This window comes from Ovis canadensis, chromosome 18 (assembly GCF_042477335.2).
Source record: "Ovis canadensis isolate MfBH-ARS-UI-01 breed Bighorn chromosome 18, ARS-UI_OviCan_v2, whole genome shotgun sequence".
Taxonomy (NCBI): Eukaryota; Metazoa; Chordata; class Mammalia; order Artiodactyla; family Bovidae; genus Ovis; species Ovis canadensis.
The window spans coordinates 45,475,921-45,502,762 of NC_091262.1; the positions used below are offsets into that span (position 1 = coordinate 45,475,921).

General features: G+C 35.1%; 1 protein-coding gene across 2 annotated transcripts in view; it reads right to left on the bottom strand.

Moving 5' to 3' along the window:
* The window catches only part of SCAPER (S-phase cyclin A associated protein in the ER), a 401,024-nt gene that overhangs the window by 238,775 nt on the left and 135,407 nt on the right, over positions 1 to 26,842 (bottom strand). For both annotated transcript variants that reach the window (XM_069560135.1, XM_069560134.1), the window contains exons 19-21: positions 26,395 to 26,547; positions 25,711 to 25,818; positions 372 to 508 (exon numbers count right to left, since the gene is read on the bottom strand). In XM_069560135.1, coding sequence (XP_069416236.1) covers positions 372 to 508; positions 25,711 to 25,818; positions 26,395 to 26,547 — 398 coding nt within the window. The remainder of the gene's footprint in view (positions 1 to 371; positions 509 to 25,710; positions 25,819 to 26,394; positions 26,548 to 26,842) is intronic.

The window sequence follows — 26,842 nt, forward strand, 5'->3', positions numbered from 1 at the left end:
ATCAGTATTATTTTCAAGGCTTTCTTGAAGCAAACAAGTTTAAACTTTTGGGGAGGGGCAGAGAGTCTTCCTTGGATTTACATTAAAAATGTTACACCACTAAAACTTTTTCCTTGTTTTTAAGCATATTTATAGCACCTGGGGGCTTCCCTGGTGGCTTGGCCAGTAAAGAATCCACCTGCCATGCAGGACACCCAGGTTTGATCCCTAGATTAGGAAGATCCTCTAGAGATGAAGTGGCTACCAACTCCAGCATTCTTGCCTGGAGAATTCCATGGACAGAGGAGTCCGGTGAGCTACAGTCCACGGGGTCACAAGGAGTCAGACATGACTGACAGACTAACAATTTCACTTTTTTCTTTTCATGGTACCTGAAGTTCATCCGTGCTTTTATCTTTTTGGCTTTCTTCTTATTTTTCTGCCTCTCTTCTCCATCTTTCAAAGGCTCTGGTGGAGCTGTACTTTCAACCACAATGTCAATAACATATTTCTTTAAGGAAAGGTGCTCCTGCAAGATAAATAAATGAAATAATAATTAAAAACAACAATAGCACTGCTACAGACTACAGTGACTATAAAAGAATACACAGATGAAAGTAAAAGTAATCTCTAGGAAATACTGGCTTCAAAAACTGCTTTGGTAAACACTGAAGAAACCATTTTACTTGAGACTTTCATTGACCTGTCAAACTTTGCTGCACATCAACTGAGCTAAATGCTAAGGATACAGGGACACACTCAAGTGCCCTGCAACTCCACACTGCAATAGGAGAGGTAAAATACCATACTCAAATCTATAAAACCCAGCTTGGTCCTACAGGAGCGCAAAAGGGGAAACAAGATCACTTGGGGCGAGGAGGAAAGATTTTAAGAAGGAAGCACCATGTCTGCTATCCCTTGAAGGATGGATTGAATTTGAACATATGGATATTGGGTATGTGTGTGTGTGTTTGGGTTGGTAGTTGCGAAAGGTGGCAGGAAGGAGAAAGGAGTAGGCATTCCAGAATACAGGCAGAGGTGAGAAAGCAGAACGTGGCTAGTGGCGGCAGAAATTTGGTCTGGCTCAAGTACACAGTTTGGCCCCACTTCCCTCCTTAGCCATCTTGGATTTTATGGCACCTCATTATTATTACTCTCCTGCATGTACACAACTCCCTTGTCCCTCTATTCCTCTTTCATACCCTCATGGAAGAACCTCAACCCTCAAGCTAACTCTTTCTCTACTTTGTACTCATAACTGAGCAGATTAATACGGCTATAATTACAAACCATGGTGACAAGATCTCAGTTTAAATTTATGACATTACACCTCAAATGGGCTCTAGAACTGCCAGGCAATCGAGCAACCTTAGTCTACTTTGTCTACATTCTCCCTCCCAGAAATTATTTTAGACCCTCTCCTTAAATTTCCAATATCATTAGAACTATAGATCACTTCTTCCTCCCTGACACACTTTCTTCACTAGGTTTCTAGATATCACACTCTCCTCCTAACTCCATGTACCTTTTAAGTCTTCTTTGGTGGATCCTTTTCCTCTTCTTGACTGATAAATATTAAACATCTCAGACTTATAACTTCCTTCTTCTCTATTCAAACTTATTTATCAAGTGCAGTGACTTGAAATATCATTCACAGAGGCAATTCCCAAATTTTTATCTCTAATCCAGACTTCTCCCCTGAACTCTATTCCTGTATCAAACTATCTACTGGAAATCTCCACTTAAGTGGAGTATTTCCAACATAAGCATTTCCAAAATAATACTCTACAACATAGCTCTTATGCTGCTAATATACATTAAAAATTGACCTTAGAGGGTTTAGTAAGTGGTGCCACTATTTGCATAACTGCTCACATCTAGTACATCAGTAAATCCTATCAGCTCTACTTTCAAATATACCCATATTAATCTCAATCCAATCACTTCTCCTCACCACCATCACTTAATCTAAGGCCTTGTAGCTTTCATTTGGATTATAAAATAGCTTCTTAAATATTCTTCCAGCTTCTATGGCCACAAAATCTTTTCTTTACAAAATTAGCAATTTTAAAAAATATAAATTACATCATATCATTCCTCTTATCAAAATCTTGCATTCTCATCACGTTCAGGATAAAATCCACAGTCCTTATCATGGTCTACTAAGCCCCACATCATCAGCCTCTCTGACCTCATCTGACATTGCTCTCTCCTTTGTTCACTCCACTGTGGATGGAGTGGGCATATTAAACAGTAGAACTGATAGGGTTTACTGATATATTAGATTGAGCAGTTGTGCAAAGTTACTTAACACTCTAACAGCAAATTTTATGTATACAAGGAGCATACGGGTGTTGTTGTAGAATGTTATTTTGTAAATGCTTATGGTGGAAACACAAGTGGAGAGTTCCAGGAGACAGTCTGATATAGGAGTGGAGTTCAGGATGTTATTGTTCTTCACATTCATCAGGAATGGTACTGCCTCAAGACTCTTGTTTCCTTAGCCAAGAGTATTCTTCTCCAGGTACTTGCATGGTCTCAGCTAAAATGAACATCCAACCTTACATAACACCTTCTATTATTTGCCATCTTTTCATTTTTCTGCATAGGACTTGTGTATCATCAGTGCCTGATATCAATATTTATTTGTAATTTCCTGCACTAGAATATCAGTTTCATGAGGGCACTGACTTTGTTTTGTTCGGTGATGGTTTGGTGTCTGGTACTGTGCCTGGCATACAGTAGGCACTCAATAAGTATAGGTTAAATGAATGATGAAACGAAGGTAACAAGATCTAATACAATATCGGTGGTCAAATGAATGAAGGTGGTCAAAACATACAAACTTTCAGTTATGAGATTAAGTAAATCTTCAGATTGTAAGGTACAACATAGTGAGTATAGTTAACAATACTGTACTGTATATTTGAAAGTTGCTAAGAGAGTAGATCTTAAAAGTTCTCATTACAAGAAAAAAATTGTAACTCTGAGTGGTCATAGACTGTAACTAAACTATGGAAATCATTTCACTATATACAGATATATAAATATATATATAAAATCAAACATTATGTTGCATACCTAAGACTAACACAAATGTTCTCTGTCAATCATATCTTGATAAAAAAAAAGGGCAAAAATAGTATTCTGAGGGCTTATTATACAATGTATACTGAGGTAAGTCCTTTACATATGATCATTGATTTAGTCCTTTGAACTATACTAAAAGGTATATATTGTTATTACTTTCATTTTAACTATTAGGAAACAGACACAGAATCAAATAACTTTCCTGAAGTTAGAAAGTCAAGATCATGACGATTAGCAGTTTTGTAGATAGTAGTGATACAGCCTAATTTAAATCCAGACAATATGATTATGGAGTCTGTATTTTTGGCTAGTACTTTAGAGATATGGTTAGAAAATGAGTTGAGCCATAGAGTTGTGCTTATTATTAAACATCTGTACTTAGTGAGGTCAGAGGGAAAAAGCCAAATCCTGTATATTTTCTCTTGTATAAGGAATCCACCAAATAAAGCAAACAAATGGATATAATAAAACAGAAACAGACTTATAGTCACAGAGAACAAACTAGTGGTTATCATTGGGAAGAGGGATAAGAGAGGAGCAAGATAATGGAAGAGGATTTACAGGTACAAACTGTTGCTGCTGCTGTTGCTGCTAAGTCGCTTTAGTCGTGTCCGACTCTGTGCGACCCCAGAGACGGCAGCCCACCAGGCTCCCCTGTCCCTGGCATTCTCCAGGCAAGAATACTGGAGTGAGTTGCCATTTCCTTCTCCAGTTCATGAAAGTGAAAAGTCAAAGTGAAGTCACTCAGTCATGTCCGACTCTTAGCGACCTCATGGACTGCAGCCTACCAGGCTCCTCCGTCCATGGGATTTTCCAGGCAAGAGTACTGGAGTGGGGTGCCATTGCCTTCTCCAGGTACAAACTACTAATTATCAAATAAATAAGATCAAGGATGCAATGTACAAGATAGGGTATATAATCAGTGTTTTATAATAACTTTAAATGAATATAATCTATAAAAATACTGAATCACAGTGTTGAACAACTGAAACTAATATAATACTGTAAACCAACCATACTTCAACAAAAAGCAGAAACTTTTTAAATCATAAACTTACCAAAACAGTAAAACAAAATCACCCCAAACAAAGGCAGAAAATATTCTCAAAAGTGGAAGTAATTATTTTCATTGATAAATTAGGCCTGTTGTATATAACACCTTTATACTTTGGCACTAAACAAAGGCAATTACTTAAGTGATAAGTATATATAATATACATATACATGCAACTTGAAAAAATAACCTAGGTCTCAAGTCAAATGAAAGCAATCACATAAGTAAATAAAGAAAACTCCCTTAACATATATTCTAAAGACACATAACACAAAGCAAGTCATGTAAAACCACCATCCAAGTTATCATTTATTAAATACTTGCTGTGATCAGCAAAGGGCTAAAGTCTTCACAACCCCATAAAAAGGTGGGAAAATGTTTATATTTTACAGATGTTTAACAAAGGCTCAAAAAGGTTCAATATTATGTTCATGATCATAAAACTCAAGTTCAAAAGGGCTTCCCAGGTGGCACTGGCAACTTGCCTGCCAACGCGGGAGACATAAGAGGCGTGGGTTTCATCCCTGGGTTGGGAGGATTCCCTGGAGGAGGGCATGGCAACGCACTCCAGTATTCTTGCCTGAAGAATAGACAGGGGAACCTAGCGGGTTACAGCTCACAGCATCGCAAAGAGTCAGACATGACTGAAGCAACTTAGCGTGCACACACGCAAGACCAAGCTTTTTTCCCACTCCACATTCCCTCCCTCTAACACTGCTCAAGTGGGCTAAGTCTCTGACATCTAATTTCTATCACCACACTAAGGAAAAGGAGTATTTTAAATGGCATTTTTAATTTTGTGAAATGCTTAATTATACTATTTTCAGTTGCATAAAATGCTATTTACATATCTAATAGAATCCATTAATAGTCTAAAATGCAGACATTACACAGAAAAATTTGGATTCCATACAGAATTAACAAAAACTGCATCTTTTTAAAAGACATTAAAATCATACACACAGCATGCATCATGAACTCTCATTAACTTTTTAAAACAATCTCTAAACTAAAACCAAATAAGAATATATCTCTATTTCTGTTTGACTTAATTTTTTAATACAATTCAACACGTTAATCATAAAAAATAAACAGTGAAGTCAGTCTGAAAGAGAAACGGCAATACAGTATATTAACGCATATATATGGAATTTAGAAAGACAGTAACAAGGACCCTACATGAGAGACAGCAAAAGAGACACAGATGTAAAGAACAGACTTTTGGATTCTATGGGAGAAGGTGAAGGTGGGATGATTTGAGACAATAACATTGAAACTTGCATATTATCACATGGAAAACAGATGACCAGTGCAAGTTCGATGCATGAAGCAGGGCGCTCAAAGCCGGTACTCGGGGACAACCCAGAGGGATGGGGTGGGGAGGGAGATGGGGGGGTGGTTCAGGAGGTAGGAGGGGGGACATATGTACACCCGTGGCTGATTCATATGGATGCATGGCAAAAACCACCACAATACTGTAAAGTAATCACCCTCCAATTAAAATTAATTAATTTTAAAAAATACAACTCAACACATGTTAATTATAATATAAATAAAATTAAGAAATAAAAATCTCCTTTAATTTTAACACCTAAAAATAATTGAGTAATCATCCAGACATTTTTATTCACATACATTTTTATTAAAATGTATATACTTTTTATAATATTTTACAATGTTTTTAAATTTAATATTGCAAATATATTCATTCCATGAAATAATGTTCTACAACATAATCTACTGATTATTTACAGTATATCTAATTTTACTAAATGCTTTTTTGTTAAACATTTGAATTATTATTTTCAATATGATAAATACTAGGGAAACAAATATAGCTAAACTTTTAGGGACTTCCTTGGTGCTCCACTGCTTAGAAATCCACCTTGCAATGGAGGGGACACGGGTGTGATCCCTGGCTGGGAAAAGATCCCACACGCCGCGGGGCAACTAAGCCCACACACAGCAGCTGGTGAGCCCACATGCCACAACTACTGAGCACCCATATGCCGCAACTAAGATCTGATGCGGCCAAATAAACAAGCATTAACAAATTTAAATTATTCCTTTATGATTAAAGCATAGAACTGTAATTTCTGGGCTACAGATTACACACATTTTTGAGGCTTTTCATATGTATTCCAAAACAACCAAAATGAGAGTAAGTCCCCACAAGTGGTTTGCCAGTACCTAGTATTTCTGTTTTGTTTTGTAAATCGGTCAATTTGTTAGCTGAAAAACTTATATTAATATGCTTAACATTTGTTTGTATTTTGTCTTACGTGACTTAAAATATGTCTCTTTTCTAATTTTCTAATTTTCAAGGTTTCATAGATTTGCTTCTAGTGGGTTGCATTACGTTTTCACTTTCTGTAAGAGAGACTGCCTTTTGGTGACACACTGTTGGATGTGACACAGGATAATTAATTGTTATATTTCCATTAAAACCATGAAGACTACACAGGAAGGTTTTGAGATGGTTTCTGAAGAGGAAGAACATGCATAAAGGAGGTTTTCAACACTAAGAAGTGGTTTAGAAAATTATAATGCATTTCTGCTTGTGAAGTATTAGCCATTAAAGCACTTATAATGAGGATTCTGGGAAGATGATGGCAGTGGTAATAAAGTCATAGATTCTCTTTGAATCACCATATAAAACAGAAAGAGCAACTGGACAGCAAAATCAAAACCCACAGCAAATATTTACAACAAGTAAGTGGCAAGGGATCCCCACAGCCTCCAAGCAGGAGTGGGTTAGGACAAACCACCAACAGATCAGCAGGGTTTCAGTGTTTCTGAAGGAGAAATCAGAGGGAAACAGAGTGAATCATGAACCTGAGAACAGAACTCTAAAAAGGAAATCATTTTTCACTGTAGAGTTCAACAGGCCAATCTGAGTACAGCATCTAAAACAGAGGGAGGTTTGATCACTGAAATGGCAAGTGAGTGAAAGGTGCCTGCATTAAGGTCAGAACAGTCTGTGAAGGCTAAGCCCTGCTTAGTTGCTCAGTCGTGTCCAGCTCTTTGTGACCCCATGGACTGTAGGCCAGCAGGCTCCTCTGTCCATGGGGATTCTCCAGGCAAGAATACTGGAGTGGGTTTCCATGCCCTCCTCCTGGGGATCTTCCCGAGCCAGGGATCGAACCAGCATCTCTTCTGTCTCCTGCATTGGCAGGTGGGTTCTTTACCACTAGTGCCACCTGGGAAGCCCAGGCTAAGCCCTATGACCTCTCAAAGCTAAGCCACAAAGAAAACTGCTAAAGAAGGAATTTAATTAAGCAAACTAGGAATAACAGAAACAAAGGGAGGAAATGCCTAGATACAAACAGAACTAGGAAATTTTAGGAAGCAAGTCACTATATTTTTTACAAAAACAATAGAAGGAGCTCTAAGAAGTTAGAATAGGTACCCTGAATCACAACTCATTATAAAGGTCTTATAAAACAAATTCCACATAAAAATAAGCAATACAAAGGTATCAAGTTCATATGACAAAATTATTAAAAACAAACAAATAAGTAGAATAGCAACACTACAAACAATGAAAACACACCCCCCAAAAAAAATACACAGAAAAGATAAGTATGTAACCTTCTATTTCAAAATAAGCTAAAACAAATATAGAAAATGTTCTAACACAGACCACCATTTCAAAGACTCAGAATTTAAGTCACAAAACTCAGTGAAGATGGCAAGAGAAAATATATCATTTAAGAAGTGAAGATAAAATAGAAGACAAAAGAGTGAACAAACACAGCAAATAATTCCTCAGACAACTAAAAATACAAAAGGGAGAAAAATACTTAAAACAAAAGAAATAAAAATGATTTGAGAGTAAGTGGAAATACAGAAGATAGGCAAAGATATACAGCAAACAGGAGCACCTAAAAAAGAAAACCAAAACAAGGCAACAAATCAAATGTTAAGAACTATAATATAATTCAAGAAAACTTTCCTAAAAAAGAATACAACTGAATGTTGAAAGAGTACACCACATATCTGAAAATACTGACCCAGAGTGGCTAATAACAAAACATATAATATTATAAAATCTAAAAATAAAATCTATAAAAAGTTAGATTATCACCAGGCCTTTTGACAGCAATATTTTATGCCAGAACAAAATGAAGTATAGTAGTTTCCTCTTATCCTTGGTTTCACTTTCTGTGGTTTTAATTACCTGTGGTCAACCATGGTCTAAAAATATTAAATGGAAAATTCCAGAAATAAACTCATAAGTTTTAAATTGGGTACTGTTCTGGGAAGTATGATGAAAACGTACACTACCCCACTACATGGCCTGGATGTAAATCTTCCCCTTCCAGTGTTTCCACACTGTATATGCTACTTACCCATTAGTCACATAGTACCCATCTAGGTTATCACATGGATTGTAGTATGGCAGTGCTTGTGTTCAAGTAATCCTATTTTATTTAAAAATTACTTCTAAGCATGAGAATAGTGACACTGGCAATTTCAATATTCTCTAACTTGCCTAATTTATGAATTAAACTTTATCATGGGTATTTATGCATAGGAAAAAGACAATACAGCTGACCTTTGAAAAATATGAGTTAGGGATGCTGATCCCCACACAGTCAAAAAGCTACACATAATCTTACAGTTGGCCTTTCATGTTCATAGATGCAACCAGCCACAATCATGCAGTACTGTGTTTATTGAAAATAATTCATGTATAAATAGGCTCACATAATTAAAATCTGTGTTGTTCAAGGATTAACTATATATATAGCATTCAGTACTATCCATGGTTTCAGACATCCACTGGGACTGGGGTCTTGGAATATATCCTCCAAGGTTGGGAGGGGACTACTATAAATTTATTTAGAATTGTCAAAGGAAGAAATGTGAACTAAGGATTTTATACCCAGTAAAACCAGCTTTCAGGTATAGAAAGCACAGATAAATTGTTATTAACATTAAAAAAATCTAAAGAGAATATTATTTTCATAAGACCTTCCTTGAAGAATCTACTATAGAACACACCTCAAAAATCAACATAGAGACAGAGACATGAGGACTAGTGGTAAATATTTCATATATACTTACAGAACTAAGACTAAATGTGATTAAAAGCTAAGGAAATAGTTTTAAAATGGTTGTATGTCAGACTTTTCACAGAATTACTATTAAAAAAAGATGAGAATGAGGAAAACATGAACAGAATTCTAACCTGTTCTCAGTAATTAACATCGGCAGTAGGATTATTAGTAATGTTATTCTAAGATTGCTGTGTACATAATGTCGGATGAAGTAAAGGAGATAGCATTTCTCCTGAGAAACCTGTATGCAGGTCATGAAGCAACAGTTAGAACCGGACATGGAACAACGGACTGCTTCAAAATTTGGAAAGGAATATGTTAGGCTGCAATTTGTCACCCTGTTTATTTAACTTATATGCAGAGTACATCATGCGAAATGTCGGACTGGATGAAGCAGAAACTGGAACTAAGATTGCCAGGAGAAATAACAACAACCTGAGATATACAAATGATACCACCCTCATGGCACAAAGTGAAGAGGAACTAAAGAGCCTCTTGATAAAGGTGAAGGAGGAAAGTGAAAAGGCCAGCTTAAAACTCAACATTCAAAAAACGATGATCATGGCATCCAGTCCCATCACTTCAGGGCAAACAAAAAGGGGCAAAGTGGAACACAGTGACACATTTTCTCTTCTTGGGTTCCAAAACGTATGTTATGTAAACGTATATATGTATGTGTATCTGGAGGAGGGCATGGCAACCCACTCCAGTATGCTTGCCTGGAGAATCCCATAGACAGAGGAGCCTCACAGGCTATAGTCCATGGGGTCACAAAGAGTCAGACGTGACTGAAGTGACTTAGTACACATTCACGCATGCATGCATGTGTGTGTATGTTTGTGTATAAAATACACACACATCACATATATTTTGTGCCCTTGAAATATCATTTCACAATAAAAGTAATCAAGACATCTTAATGAAACAGCTAACTATAAACTAAACGTCTTGCCATATCAAGTAGCAAAGTAAATAACAAATTCTACCAGGCTTATGTCAAAAGAACTTGACAGCAAACTCTAAGAGACTGCCACTGACCAACAGATAGCATAATTTGAGCTTTAAAAAAAAGAAAAGTTTTCAATGAAGGAAAGCCATCAAAAATTCCAGAGTTTATAATGCTATATATTTTAAAATAACTGTTTCCTAGGATAATAGGGAATTCATTATACTGGAAACAGGTAAAAATGAAAAAATTTAACCTACTAATCAGTAACCAAATAGTAGATGAGGGAAGGAATATCTTTATAAATGTATTCCAAATAATAAGTGAAAGTGAAATGTAGAATTTGAATAGCCCCATATTTATGAATTAATGGATTTAGGTATCCATTAAAATCAAAAGCTAAAAGCATCAAAAGCTAATCAGTACCACAAAAAGAAAGTCAATGAGACATTATGCTCATCTTGATGAAAGAACTCACACCAAATACAGTTTTTCCAAATGGGCTGAATGCCTAGTTTGAGCAAGTCTCTAGATTTGCCTACCTGTGAGCAGGCAATAGACAGTATAGAGGAATTACTACACACTGCACAGTAACAGAGCTTTAGCAAGTCACATAATTCTTCTGCTAGGGACGAGATTTCCCAATTCTTCTTTGTTTTTAAGATTTTTTTTTTAAAACATGGACCATTTTTAAAGTCTTTTATTGAATTTGTCACAACACTGTTTCTATGTTTTGGTTTTCTGGCCATGAGGCATGTGGGATCTTAGCTCCCTGACCAGGGATCAAACCTGCACCCCCTGCACTGGAAGACGAAGTCTTAACGACTGACCACCAGGGAAGTCCACCCTTTCTTCTTGTAGCTAGTGGTAGCCATGTGACTGAATTCTCACCAGTGGACTATGAATACATGTTTAATGTTTGAAGACCCATTCACTTTCTTCCCCTTCTGCAAACTGGAACACAAAAAGGCCTGTAACATAGCTCTGAATATTAGAACTATATTAGAGAATGATAGCAACAGAAGATAACTCTCTGAAAAAACTACATGGCATAAAGCCACGCTGACCACTTAGAACTGCTTACCTCAGGACTCTATTGTGAGGAATAAAGATCTATGTTTAAAAAAAAAATTGTATTTTTGTCACTATTACAGAAGGTTAGTCTTTTGTCTTTCCCACTTAATGTAATTATGCACAAAAATTTATATTAATTATGTTTATATCTTTGCATTTTTATATGTGTATGCATGTGTACATAAAATGACTATAAGAAAATATGGCAAAATACTAAAACCTGTCACTAGATGACTGATGCATTTTTAATTTTCTCATTTATAGTAAATGTGTAAGTAGAAAGTAAATCATTTTAAAATAGCTCTTATGAAATGATATTTAGAGCTGATGTCAAAACAGTATTTGGGCAAAGTGATTGGAAAAGTTCAATAAGGCAGGATGCATCATGAGTTTATCAGTATTAGGGGTGAGTGATGCGTACATGGAGGTTTGTCATCTTATTCTGTCTACAATTATAAGTGTTTTAAATTCTCCATCAGTTTAGAAAATTCTCCATCAGTTTAGAAAATCTTGTAAAGAAAAATAATTTACACACACGAATTTAAAAATTATATGTTTGGCTTGCCAATAGTAGTAAATGAAATTACAATATTCTTATCTCTCAAGCGTCCAAGAACTATTCTCATAATGAAATTTACATGTTTGTGCACTACTCAATTGCTAAAGAGAGTGGACTCCCAGTTTGACATCTATTTTAATGACAGAAGGAGACAATATCCTGCAAAAAAATAATCCTTGATGACATCCTTTCTTAAAATCCCAAGGAACTGGCTACGATAAGACAAATACAGCAATTTCATCTCCTTTTACCTGAAATATTGCTTGCTTAAAGTTATCTATAGTTCTGGTCATCTGAAAATTGAGCTTTTAAGAGACTGATATTCCTGCCTCCATTCTAATATGAACAACCAAACCGTTTCACAGTCCAGTCTACTTAATATTTAATAAAATGCTCAGTAAAAAAATAAACTTTGAATAACTTACTTCCACAAAATTACCATAAGGAAATATAAAGGTACAACAATATTTCTCTACAAATATATTCATTGCAGTGAGATTTAAAACAAAATATCAGCAGTAGGGAACTGATTACCTAAATTATGGCACATGTATTAATATGGTAGTAGAAAGGTTAGATTAGCTTTAAGCACTAGTAATGGTAAATAAAAATTCAAATTTTAATCCTTATAATGCAGTTTATATATAAGCAAGTGTTTAAGATATTCACAGGTAAAGAGAAGAAAATTAGATCAACATATTAACAGTAGGCAAACCTCAGTTTTTCTTAAATTTTCCACAATTGATGTATATTAATATTGTAATCACTGTAAAATTAATGCTAATAAGGAAATGTAAGGAAAAAGCAAGTTATTTAAAGAGGATTGATTTGTATAAGGTTACAGTTTCTACAGGCTCATTTGTACCACAAAAAGAATAGATAGAACTATGTAAAAATACACTCATCTTTTGGTATCTACTCACAATCCTAATTATTACACCACAGGCACAAGGAAAAGCAAAGTATACACTTTGGGATGCAGTGTGTCTCAAATGTGCCTATGACTCATTTCCAAAATATGAATTATCAGGACCAAAAATCATCTGAAGGCCTCTGCATAGCCTTCTTTCTTATAAGAATTTTTAAAAACACAACTTCTAGCCTTATGGAATCCTGCTCAGTGCAAGCACTACTTTACTACTAACAAGTCAGAAATGAGTCTTCATTGGCCATTCTATTTGACTGCTAATTCTACATATGCATTAGTAAGAGATACTGTTTTTTTCCTTAGGAACAGAAAAGCAAATTGGTGCTGTGGAAACAGCACTGAACTATGAGTCAAGAGAGCTATCCCAGGATAAATTCTACAACTCATGGCTAAGTCACTTCTCTGAGCCTCAGTTTCCTCACTAGTAAAATAAAAGCATTAGACAAAAAATTCTAAAGCTCCCCATTTTCTAACATTCTAAAAATCAATGTATATGTATAGTTGATCACTGTTGTACAGCAGAAACACAACACTGTAAGGTAATTGCACTCCAATTAAAAAAATAATAAAACAAAATAAATCAATGTCTCAAGTCCAAAATCTAATTAAGTATGGCTAACTCCACACACACACACACACACATTTAAATCTAGTTTTAAAGTCATAATTGTGACTTCTTATTTAAATAACATTAATGTAATATGAAATATTAGCAATGCATATAAGGAAACTAATACCTATACAGATGATCTCATCAAAGTTTATACCCTTCTTATTCTTTTAATTACCTTTTATGGCATACTAGACCAAAGCACTGGCCTTTCTAACATAATTTACTATATTCAACGAAATAATTCATAATGAGGTTTATGACCTTGATATTCTATCAGACTCCTCCTGAAGGTTCTTTATTTTTTAAAAGAGACAGGAAAAAATTAAGCTATAGATAGGTTCATGATCTTTGGGAAACAATGTCAAAGTTCTAAAAATAGTTGATGAGCTAGAAAATGTAAATGACACACATAGGATTTTATTAAACTATAATTTTTAGAGCTCTCTCAAGTGTTACACCTCACAATAAATACATTTCATAAAATATGCTACACTGAAGAAAACAAGTTGCTTCCCAGTATTTAAAAATATTGTAATATAGAAATGAGAATTTTTAAGGATATTACTCTTCCTAGATCAAAAGATTTAAATATGTCTTCTCTGAATAAAAAGAACCACAGTTTCATTACAGTAATACAAAATGTGTTTTTACTTGAAAATGAAAACTGTTTCTTTATAGAAATCCAATGTCATGCTCAAAAGGCATATTTCTCTGGAGCCAAAAGTTTACTTTCAAGAGCAGGATGGGAATAAAAAAAAAAGAGCAGGGTGGATGCCAAGTTACAAATCTAAATAGATGAGAAATTAATGCAAGGGTTTTCAACATTTTGTTTGGAAAAACATTTTTCTCTCAACCTCATCCTGTACTTTCTCAACTTGTAATCTAAAATCCAATGATATTAATCAATTTCAGAAACAAATAATGTTTTCTCTTAAATTCTTAAAATATTATGAGGCACTCCAATCTTTTAAGCCTGCCTGGGACAACAAGTAAGATAAATACAAGGCATTTTACAATATTTCCTCATTGTCTTCTACAAAAACTGGGCAAGTGTAGGGGCCCGGAGGGTAGGAACTTGGTTTCTTGCTTCTTTAGAGAATGATGGTAAGAAAAATGAGAGGTGAAGAAGAGATGGCAGACTGGGGAAATGAAGGTGTTTGGGAAGGGAAGAAGAAAAAGGAAAATCAGGAGAAAAAGGAGAAGCAGCTGAAAGAAGGGAAGAAATAAAAACATCCTCAACTACAAACAACATGGCATTTTTAGACAGCACTTTACCATATATCTTGAATACCACCCTCACAGATATAGTATATTGAAAATAATACATGACAGGTTAGCTCAGTAACATTTAGTTTGAGAGTGAAAAAGAGAAAGCATCAGTCACTCAGTTGTGAACAACTCCTTGCAACCCTGTGGACTGTAGCCAGCCAGGCTTCTCTGTCCATGGGATTCTCCAGGCAAGAATACTGGGGAGGGTTGCCATTCCCTTCTCCAGGGGATCTTCTCGACCTAAGGACTGAACAAGGGTCTTCTGCATTGTATGCAGATTCTTCACAGTCTGAGCCATCAGGGAAGCCCGTCATTTAGTTCATTAACATTTAATTCAATATGAAGTGTGCCAAGGGCTTATGCTAACAGCTTACGTTAAAGAGCCAGAGTTTTACTATGAATAAGACTGAAAGAATCTATAGCAAACTATTATTTTGGCTTATAACACTCTTCCGTAAAGCCATTCCAGCAGGTTATCCCCCAGAAAGATTTCAGAGGAAAGCTGATTTATAATTACTGACCTATTGGATGGCACTAGCCATACCAAAATGTCTATAATTATCATCCAAACATGATTCAAAAGTGAAAGCACCATATATAAGAATTAGTTCACTCATATTTAAATAAGTATGTTTAGAGATTCATGAAACTAAGAAATTTATCAGAGATAACACAAAATGAAGAGAGAGGCTCAAGTGACATTTATCTCTGCTTCCCTGGCACCTGGACTCGTGCAGAGTGCCCAAGCAGGTGCTGAAGAAGTGCTTTAAAAAAAAAGTTTTAGAGTTCCATTATATTTAAATACAATTTTAAATTTAGTCAAACAGTAAATTTAAGAAAATCTAAAATGTAATGCCTTTTAAAAAAATCAAAATAATACCCTTTGTGGCAGCACCGTTTTGAAAAATTAAACACATTCAACAATGAAACCTATAAAACTTGATAGGCTATTTTAATAATACAACAGAGTCAACTCTTCCCAGGTCCCTTTCTACAGGTGTAGGATACACTTATGTTTTTATCTATTACAATCTATGTATTATATTGTTTGAAGTGATGGATGAGAAAAATAAAGCTAATTACATACTGTGAAAGAGACACCATGGAAAAGAGAAAAGGCCGTCTTGTGATAGAATGATAGTCCACCATCTGTCCCCCTGCCACTCAGGGACAATTACAAACACTCCATCAGTTTCTGGTAGGTGGAGATGATAAATGAGGTAAAGACTTCTTTTTCAGACTCTGATGTTCCTTTCTGATCTAATCTGAGGTTTAACAGATGACTCAAAGAAAAGCCCAGAGTTCAACAAGCTTATTAATTTATTATGCTGTGAAGATGGGAAGAGGTCTGAGCTCAATACTACAGCAGAGAATGGTTTAGCTGTATTGAACCAAGGCTTATAATGAAAGATGTCTTTGCAGAATTCTAAGGTTTCACATACATAGTATCAAGCCTCATCCTTAGAAATCATTTCAATAATATTCTAGTAACAATATTACCATCGAACACAAATAATATCACCCTTTCAATACAAAATCAGAGACAATGTTCATAGCATCAGACCTCCCAGTTGAGTGATTTTCACAGCCTGGGGTGACAAGGGCTTAAGAGAGTAGACATCCTCGTATCATAGTCAACAGCACCAGAATAAACATTTCCTTTATGTCTATTAACTTTTAAATGTTTAACCAAAGGATGCATGCAAAAATATAAATATTTGGTTACAGTAAAAAGATAGAAAAGAATATACTACTCTAACACTGCATAAGAAAGAAAGCTGGAATGGCTATGCTAATATTACACAAGGTAGCAAAGAGTATTATTAGAAATAAAGGTCACTTGATAATAAAAAGGGGTCAATTAATCAAGTGGACATAACAATGATTAACATTTATGAACCTAATAACAAAGCTCTGAACTACATGAAGCAAAAACCGATTGAACTGTCAAAAGAAATGGAAAAAGTAACAATTAAAATAAAAGAGTCCATATCCCTCTCTCAAAAACTGACAGAACAGAAGTAGGCAGAAAATCAGGCAAGATATAGCACATGATGCAACTTTTTGAGGTGACTATTATGTTTACTATTTTGATCATGGGTTATGAATACGCCAAAACTTATTGAACTGTAAACTTAAAATAAGTACATTTTAAGGTATAACAGTAATATCTCAAAGTGCCTTAAAACAGCAGGAAATTCCCAATTTGTATTAATCTATAATATCGAATAGAAAAGAGTTAAGTCCAAAGAAATAACATACAGCATGGTACTTTTTTATAGAGCCAAAAACCCCTAAAATAAAAGCATATTTTTATAGTAATAGATCTAGATGCAAAAATAAAACTATAAAGGGGAGGGAAGAGGAAGAATACACAAGGACATATCAAAAACCCAAACTAGATTTGCCATAATAAGATGATACCAAAAAGGAAAAGAAAAATCTTGGAAGCATTAAATAAGAAATAGGGATGTTTGATATTCTTTAAAGATACAATTGATCAGTAAGATGAAAAATATATAAATAATTATGACCATGATAGTAAACTCCAGGATACATATATTGCAAAAACTGACTTTAAGAATACAAGGAAGCATGAATAAATAATAATAGCATACTGGCAGTCTTCATTTTTGAGAAAAGGGTATTAATGAGCACAAAAACAGGTTTAAAAAAGTAGGACTATTTTCATAACAATGAACGAATTTGATATATATATGTCCAAAGAGAAAAAATATTATTAAAATTTTATAATGTATGAAGATATAAAGAATATCAATAAATTTCCCAAAGTAGAACCTATATAAGCCATAATCTATGACCACAATGAAATAAAAGTTGAAATGAAAAACAAAAAGTAGTGCTCATCTTTGGCATCATGGTCCCTATGCAAAATATCTAACAGTCAAATTCATGAATCACTTCACACTTTTAAATACACACAAGGATTCGTACAAACGGCATTACCACCACTCTAATTTGTAACCTTGGAAATATCTTTGTTTAAAAGAAGAACTGAAATTCAAAATACTTGTAAAATTCAGTAATTATTTAGAAACAAAGTAAGCCCAGCAGAAAAGCTTAAGGCTTAAATAAAGAAAACTATGTACTTTCCTACTGATCAGTTCAGTTCAGTTTCTCAGTCGTGTCCGACTCTGTGACCCCATGGACTGCAGCACGCTAGGCTTCCTTGTCCCCATCACCAACTCCCAGAGCTTGCTCAAACTCATGTCCATCAAGTCGGTGATGCCATCCAATCATCTCATCCTCTGGCATCCCTTTCTCCTGCCTTCAATCTTTCCCAGCATCAGGATCTTTTCCAATGAGTCGGTTCTTTGCATCAGGTGGCCAAAGTATTAAATGATACATACATACAGATATAATAGATGAGTAGACAAACAATGTAGCTGGATGGAAAGAAAGAATTTTTTAAAGTATTGAGTTTGTTACAATAGTGTTTCTGTTTTTAGTTTTTTGGCCCTGAGGCATGTGGGATTCTAGCTCCACGACCAGAGATCCAACCTATGCCCCTTGCATTGGAAGGTGAAATTTTAACCACTGCACCATAAGGGAATTTTCTAGAAAGAATATTTAAAAGATGTCTACTCTTACCTTGATGCAGTCTTAATCAAAACACAAACAGGATGTTCTTAACAAGTTAACAGTAAAGGTTATGTCGAAATTGAAAAGTAGAGGGAAAACGATGACAATTTTGAAAAAAGAATAATGAAGAACAAACTGACCACAGTAAGAGGAGAAGCAAAAGACAGCAAATGATATCTACTCAATTCTTTAGAGAAAATAATTATAAAACTGCAAATCTCTATCCAGTCGAAAGTAAACAAAGACTTCAAATAAAGATTATTTCTACTTTATGCAACCTATCCTGGAGTACAAAAAAAAAAAAAAAGAAATAGGAAAAACTAGCCAGTTTACATTATGAAGCTAATATAATCTTCAGAAAGGAAAATCTAAATTAAATATCTGCAAAACAAATTCAACTATATATCTTTAAATCAAGACCAAGTAAGCTTAATATCAGACAAGTCATTACGTAATATATCACATCAAAAAAATTAAAGGAAAATGTGACCTTCCAAAAGATCAAGAAAAAGTTTCAATAAAAATTAATGCCTACTTATTTTTTTAATATCTTACAAAACCAGGGAACTTCTTTACCTTGATAACAGCCATTTATGAAACTTATAAATTGTTCAAAAAAAAAAACAACCTCCAAATCAGAAAATAAACAGATTTTTTTTGGTCTTAATTTTATTCAACATAAAATGCCAAGTCACTGAACTAGTTACTGGCATAAATCTAAGGTTACTTTGTACCCCAAATCTTATAGTATGGTTAGAATAGATGAAACCCTAGCAAAAGTCAATAATACATGCTTTAATTCATTTGTTCTACAATACCAACAAAGCTAAAAAGCCAATCTGAAATTAAGAATACATCACCTACCTGACCAAATCTCAAAGTGGCATTAAATGGAATTCAGTATTTTCCTTTTTATAATGGCATCAAAAGTTATTGCAACAATTTAAAAGAACAAAGAACTAAGGCTGTAACTTGCCAAAATACTCGACTTCACTATCGTGGTCTCTTATGCTTGCAGACGCATTCATTTATCTAATTTTAATCTTGAACCAAAAGAAGAAAAATGTGTCCCAAGCAACATGGACACATCTCTGTTGTTCTATTTCTTCTTTAATTTTTTAAAATTCTTTTCCTTTTATCAAAGTTACCCAATACACATAATTAACACAGTTAATAGTTCAAAGAAAGTAATTTCCTACTGGTCTCCCCATTTCTTTCTCAAATCCGGAGGCAAAGATTTTAGCTCATTAGTTTATCTTTTTTCTTTTATACTAATGTATTTTGTGTTGCTATTTCTACATCTTTCAATTTTAGGATTAGCTCCTGACTTTTCATTGTGGAACATGAGGATATAAGCTCTATTCCGGAACCTGAAACTACCACTACACTTTGAACTCTCATGTTTTCCCCTATACTTCCAAATATAAAGAAAAAAAGAGGTGCTATTACCTAATTATCTAGGAAGCAGGAACATGAGGTTTACTACATTACTTTCTGATGCTAAAACACTTCATAACTTAAATTTTTTTTGAGAGAGAGAACTAAATTACAGGACTGTGAAAATTCTGTTTTACAGCTTTGTGATTTTCCTGATACTGCAGATGTGCCTACTCTGCCAAATACAAGAGAAGCCAAGTTGACAGAATAATTATTACTAAAATGCAGTAACTTTGATCAGAGACAGATAGGCATTCCCTGCTCCTCTATGAATAACTACTTTGGAACCAAAACACTGGCCACAGAATTTTAGATAAAGAACCTAATTAGGTGTTGATTAAAATAAAAGCTTTCCCCAAATGCCCTTAGTTCTTAGGTGGTAGAAGCCAGTAGGCATGCCATGAGCCAGAATGGAGGCTATGATAAAATCTCAGAGAAATGAAGGCAGAGCGACCTCAGGGGTGGCCTGATCAGCAAGAGACAAATAAATGGCTCATGCTCCGCCCACGTCCAAGTGGAAAGGACGGACCAGGAATTCACTAGCTACCCTTTAGGATCAGTGGCCGTGAGTACACTAAGTAACCAGGTTAACTAGGAACTCATCCTGGAAACCAGGAAAGAGAAGTTAGTACGTAGTAAGACCCCAACTTTTCCTCCTAACATGGGGTTACATAAGCCGTACTCTTACTCTGATATGCAGAGATGCCAGTTTAAGGGGACAAGCAAGAGGATGCGGACTGAGGACTGTTATAAAAGAGGCCGGGTACTAACCAGGGAAACTATTTAAATTGCTGGATCAAACTAAGATTTAAACAAATTGACTGTCTACTTAAAATTTCTTCCTTGAATCAACGAAGAAGACTGAATCAGCTATAGCTAGCTACGTATTCCCTGCACATATCAGGTATAATGGAAGTGAATTTACTACCATAAGAATTCTGAAAGTTAGAAGAAATACACACATTAACAATCAGCCGTTTGTATGTGTGAATTATATACATACATTAACAACTATAAAAAATTTCTCATCCTATTAAGTAGAAAAGGAAAGCAATGGAAACTATGTCCTATAAGAAACAGTAGATGCTTTTTACATCGTTTCTCAAACATAATTGTACTTATTGAGGTATAGGGGGAAAATGAAGGTCCTTTCTAAATGAGTTGTAGGTTTTAAAATTTGACTTGATTTGCTGTTGAAGGGCAGATGTTTTCCTAAACATGATTATAAAAAGAGGTAATAGCAAATACTTGTGCTTTGTAGAAACACAAGTATTTACTATTATTTCTCAGACTGCCATCAATTCTGGGAGACATCTACTACATCTTCCACATCAATCATGGGCACATTGGAGCCAAAGAGACTGGCTTACATTCCATTAAATACAATGATATCTTTCTATTTTCACTACCTAAAATGTTCATTCAATCACCTATCTAGTATAGTTTACCAAGCAGAAACACCAATTTAGGAATAGTAAAATCACCCTTGATTGCAAACATCCAATAAATTACAATTAAGATCCTTCATAAAAGTTCTTTTCATATTTTCCATTAATTAAATGAAAATAAACTATTATTGTCTCTATATGTGAATACACGAGTTGACAAACAAGTGTAATTTACATGCTTTTAAAGCCAAGGAGTCTCACAAACACAGAAATACATAAATTTTTAAAAGTTTTAAAATCTTTTAAATTTCACTCTCTTTACAGAATTAAATGTACTTTATATAAGTCCTGTGAAAACCACTATCAGCTTCTTCAGAGAATGTGAAAACAGGACTACAAAAGAAATCAGAGTTTTATTAAAACTAATAGTTTACTATTTCTCTAGTATTGCATTAAAAAATTAAATTTTGGAATATATTTAAACTAGTACCAGTTTCTTTGTCCTTTAGAAATCATGTTCTTTAAACATTTGGATTCTAAGATGATGAAAGAGAAAAAAAATTGAACATATAGTAGCTTTTTTTGTGAAGTCTCAAGAAACACAAGAAAAATTTCCTGGTCAAATTACAATAAAAACCCAAAACATTAAGCCTTTCTTGCTGGGCAGCTACCTATTATGTTTAACAGGCTTAAAACAAAATGTGTCAGAGATCAAGAGTAAGTTATCTGATATGTCAAGTGCATAAGGTCAAAGGTCCAATTTTATTAGGTCAGAGGTGGTATAAATAAAATCTTATATGTCAAAGAAGAAGGGTCACAGATAAGGTGTATATAATATAAAGACATCACGGATGACAAGTAATAACTTTAAGTAGGACAAGTATGTTTACTATAGTTACCCTCACTGATTAAAAATGAAATGTGTGTATGAGTAAGTATAAAATGCCCTTTATATATCATGTAACTCATATGCACACTTGGTTTGAGGAAAAAGGGGCTATTACCAAAAATAACTACATGAATGAAGCGAAAACTTAAAGAAAATGTAATACTTCTAAACTGAAACAGTACACAAAATGAATATTTCAATCAAACCTCAAACCACAACAGCTAAACATCAAACTATGCTTTAGTAGCTACAAAAGTTATATAATACTATATATTTTTCTTCCAAAGTAAATGTGTGAATTAAACATCCCTTCCTTCTCTATTTTTCTCAATGAGATAAAAAGACATAAAATTTAGATTTCAGGTTACATAGTTGCAGTGCTGCACAAAATTTTAGAATTTTTTGGTAAATTAAATAGAATATTTAGCTTTTTTATTAAGAGAACTTAGTTACAAATAATTTTTATAAGTGGAAGATTTTCTTTAAAGAGACTAATTACATTCTAATTAATGGGGCTTCCCTGGTGGCTCAGTGTTGAAGAATCCACCTGCCAATGCAGGGGATGTGGATTCGATCCATCGCCCGGGAAGATCTCACGTGGCGTGGAGCAGCTTAGCCCGTGCACCACTGCTGATGAGCCTGTGCTCTCCAGTCCAGAAGCTGCAACAGGAGAAGCCACTGCAACGAGAAGGCCGCGCACTGCAACGAAGGGGAGCCCACGCCGCAAAGAAGACCCAGCAGAGCCAAAAACAAATTTAATTAACGATACAATTTAGGGTTTTTAAAAAGTGGAACACACATTCACATGACTCTAGTTATAAACAGCAGAGTTGAGAATGGGGACAAGCACATGAATGATTCAAGTAAAAAAAAAAAAATCCCATAATACTTAAAATACCCACTTTGAGTAAAAGGTAAAAAATTATTTTTGGCAAACTAAATAGATGATTAGTTCCATTTTTTATTTCACCTTTATTATTTGGTACTTAAAGCCATTCTGTATAACCTTACAGTTCAACTTATTTCACTAAGTTTTTCTCAAATGCCTTACTACGCAACAACGATTATGTCAAACAAAGGATATACAAAAATTAAACATTTAAAGACTTCCAATTTCAGCCACAGTGAACTGGCACAGTGAACTCCAAAAGTTGCAAATAATATACAAAAGACCTACTTGAAGGCATTAAAAACAGCCAACACGGCCAGAACTTGAGACCATGATCCCTAAACAGGAGGGAAGCACAGGAGGTGAGCTCCACATTCACTCTGGATTTTGCCCTAAGTGTTTATGCCAATTTTTGGCATGAGAGAACAGTGAAAGCTGAAAGTGGCAGTCGTACTGAGCTGAGGAGACAGAATTCAGTTTAGAGCTGTTAAAATAGTTGGAACTCAAGGGGCAAAAATCCTTAGAAGGAGTGAGTCAAATTAACTGGGTGTAATTTCTCCTCAAACATTGGTCATATCAGAAACTTAGAAAACAGCAGCTCTGTTCCTCCTACCTATTGCTGCTAAGTCGCTTCAGTCGTGTCCGACTCTGTGTGACCCCATAGACAGCAGCCCACCAGGCTCCCCCGTCCCTGGGATTCTCCAGGCAACAACACTGGAGTGGGTTGCCATTTCCTTCTCCAATGCATGAAAGTGAAAAGTGAAAGTGAAGTTACTCAGTCATGTCCAACTCTTTGCGACCCCATGGACTGCAGCTTATCAGGCTCCTCCGTCCATGGGATTTTCCAGGCAAGAGTACTGGAGTGGGGTGCCATTGCCTTCTCCGGTTCCTCCTACCTAGGTAAGATCTATTAAGAACCAACCAAAAGGGACTCCTGGCGGTCCAAACGTTGAAGAGTCCAACTTCCAATGCCGGGGACATGGCTTCAGTCCCTGGTCCGTTGGGAACTGCTGGGGACCACCTAGGCCCGTGCCACAGCTACTCAGCCCATGTACCACATCTAGAGAGCCTGCACACTGCAACTACTGAGTCTGCGGGCTCTAGAGCCCACGTGCCGCCACTAGAGAGAAGCCCGTGCACAACAGCAAAGGATTCCATGAGCTGATAGGAAGATCCAGCCTGCCACAACTGAGACCCAGACACAGCCAAATAAATAAATATATTTAAAAAAAAAACCACAAAATTACCTCTACTTCCTGACAGTATCCAATCCAGAGCAAAGTCTCATGTCTTTGAATACTCTCCCCTATCCAAATCACCTAAGCAAAAACCCAATTCCTAGAATAAGTCCGTTCCAACACCTTATTGAGAAACTCTACAACTTCCCACAGTGTGCACTTTTTCTTTTTGTAACAAATCAATAAGCCCAGTTCTGCTCAACTGCAGACGTGCTCCTGAAGGTCTTTGTCTGGAAGGCACTGACAAAAAGCTAAGGAAGAGAATGATCTATAGCTTCACATAAACATTAGGGATCAATCTCACAGACTTAAGGATAAGTTAAAGAAGCCCAAGCACAAAAGGTATATACTGTATGACATCATTTATAGGAAATTCAAGAACAGTGTAAGACTATCTGAGGGTAGTCAGAGACTAGTTAACCTTTGGGGGGTGGGGCACAACTGGGACAGGGGATGAAGGAGCCTTCCAGGATTCAAGAAACAATTTATGTGCTGACATGAATGGAACAAATGTAAAAATTCATTGAGTCATATACTTTAAATCTGTGTGTTCTATTAATATATACCATAATTAAAACAAAAAAGTTAAACACATATTTTCACTTTTTAAGTTAAGCACCTACGCACAAGTACTGCCCTCACAGAACCATAATAACCTTTCCTGGATATCTTAAGGGATGCCTGAAAAACATGAATTTCTCATCTTTGGGTACCTTTAGAAATTTGCTTAGTACATACAGAACCAACAAATTAAGAGGTTAGCAGTATCATCCATATCTCAATAACAGCCAAATTAAAACATTTATAAAAATACTTCTACAAATCTAAATTCCATGTTAACAGTAATTATAGGTAGATAAATAATGCATTTCCAAAAATCCCTACGTACTGTATTGATACAAAATTATCAATTTCTATGATTTTTATATTGTTAGCTATTTTCTAACAAACACAGAGTATCACTGAACAACTCTTAAATTATTAAAATATCAAAATATCATAAACCTTTTATTAACCTTTTTCTTTATTGGAGTATAATTTTTTTACAATGTTGTGTTAGTTTCTGCTGTACAACGAAGTGAATCAACTATATGTATACATATATCCCCTCCCTCATGAACCTCTGTCCCACCTGACCCCCACCCCACCCCTCCCGGTCATCACAGAGCACCAAGTTGAGCTTCCGGTGCTATATAGCAGGTTCCCACTAAGCTATCTATTTCACACATGGTAGTATATATATCCATAAACCCGTTTTATGCACTGAAATTATATAAACAGCATTAAATTCTTATTTCTATGTTTCTTATTAATATACATACTAAAAGATATTTGTATACTATATTGTTGTTTAGTCGCTAAGTCATGTACAACTCCTTTGTGACCCCATGGACTAAAGCCCGCCAGGTTCCTTCTGTCCATGGGATTTTCCAGGCAAGAATACTGGAAAGGGTTGCCATTTCTGCCTCTAGGGAATCTTCCCAACTCAGGTATCAAACCCACATCTCCTGCATTGGCAGGCAGATTCTTTACCACTGAGCTACCAGGGAAGCCCATATTATATTGTAGTAGTTACTAAATATAGCTTTAGATAATCACAGAGATATATATGAACATGGATTTCTTCATAGTAGAAGAGAATATAGAAGGTACTCAATAAATACACGTAAATGAACCAAAGTCAAGCTTACCACTTCTTCATCTGAAAGTTCACGCCCTTGGATGCTGCTATTTTCTCTCACAGCTTGCTGGTGTTTTTTTCCTTTAATGTGACTAAAAAGATACACCTCTGAAGAGATCTAAAAGCATAATATAAAAGCAATGTAGTGAACATTTAATTATATTTTATTTAAAATATTATACATTCTATCCAGTATATTATACTCAACTTGCAATCGCTCTACAATTTATACATTAGTCTTAAAAATGTTTTCTTTAGAATACAATTCTAAGACTCCTCTAGAAGACAGATGATAAAAAAGGCTTGTCTTCAAAGCCAACCTTAACAGGGTATCATTTCTTCTAAGTATAAGGGTTCAAGTCTCAGCACTGAAAAATGTTGCTTTACTTTTGTGGTCCTAATATCCCAAAATACTGACCTAGGTATCATTAGGCTAAAATATCATTAGTATCATTAGGTAAACATCCATTTGAGCAGCAGCTGCATGCTTTGGTCCTTTGCATTGCTACTCCTAAAAGCTGATACTGTTTCTATACTATCTATACTTACTTTGCATAAAAATCATTAAAGAAATTCATGGTACTCAGCACATGCCTTGTATGACTTTTAAGACTGGAGAATATATATCCATAGTTTAATAAGCTTTAGTAATAAATTGTAACGTCTCATCACAACACTGATACTGACAACCTACCAGGACATTGCAGAGAGAACATTGCTTCTTTCTTTCATAAGGGGTTAATTTGGGGGCATAATCAGTATTTGCATGTCGTCCACTGCTTAACTCGGCAGCTTTTTCTTTTCTTTGTTCAATCTGTTCCATGTGTCTTCTAATGCTTTCATCATGCTATAAATAAAATTAAAGTGTAAAAATATAGAAATTTATTCATTACACCGAGAACTTGAAAAAGCAGTATTTCCATTAAACTTTCTAAAATAACAGAATGTCTTAATTCAATATTGGACGCTGATTATAAGAATTTATATAAAGCCCTTTATCATCCCCTACATGCATAGTAACATTTTCTAAAGGGTACTCCATGGAATTATACTCTGGGTTATTAATAAGCATTTTGCAGAAGAGTTTCTGTGGTCAAATAACTTTGGAAAATAGTAAGTTAAAGCTACTTACTGGCTCTAGG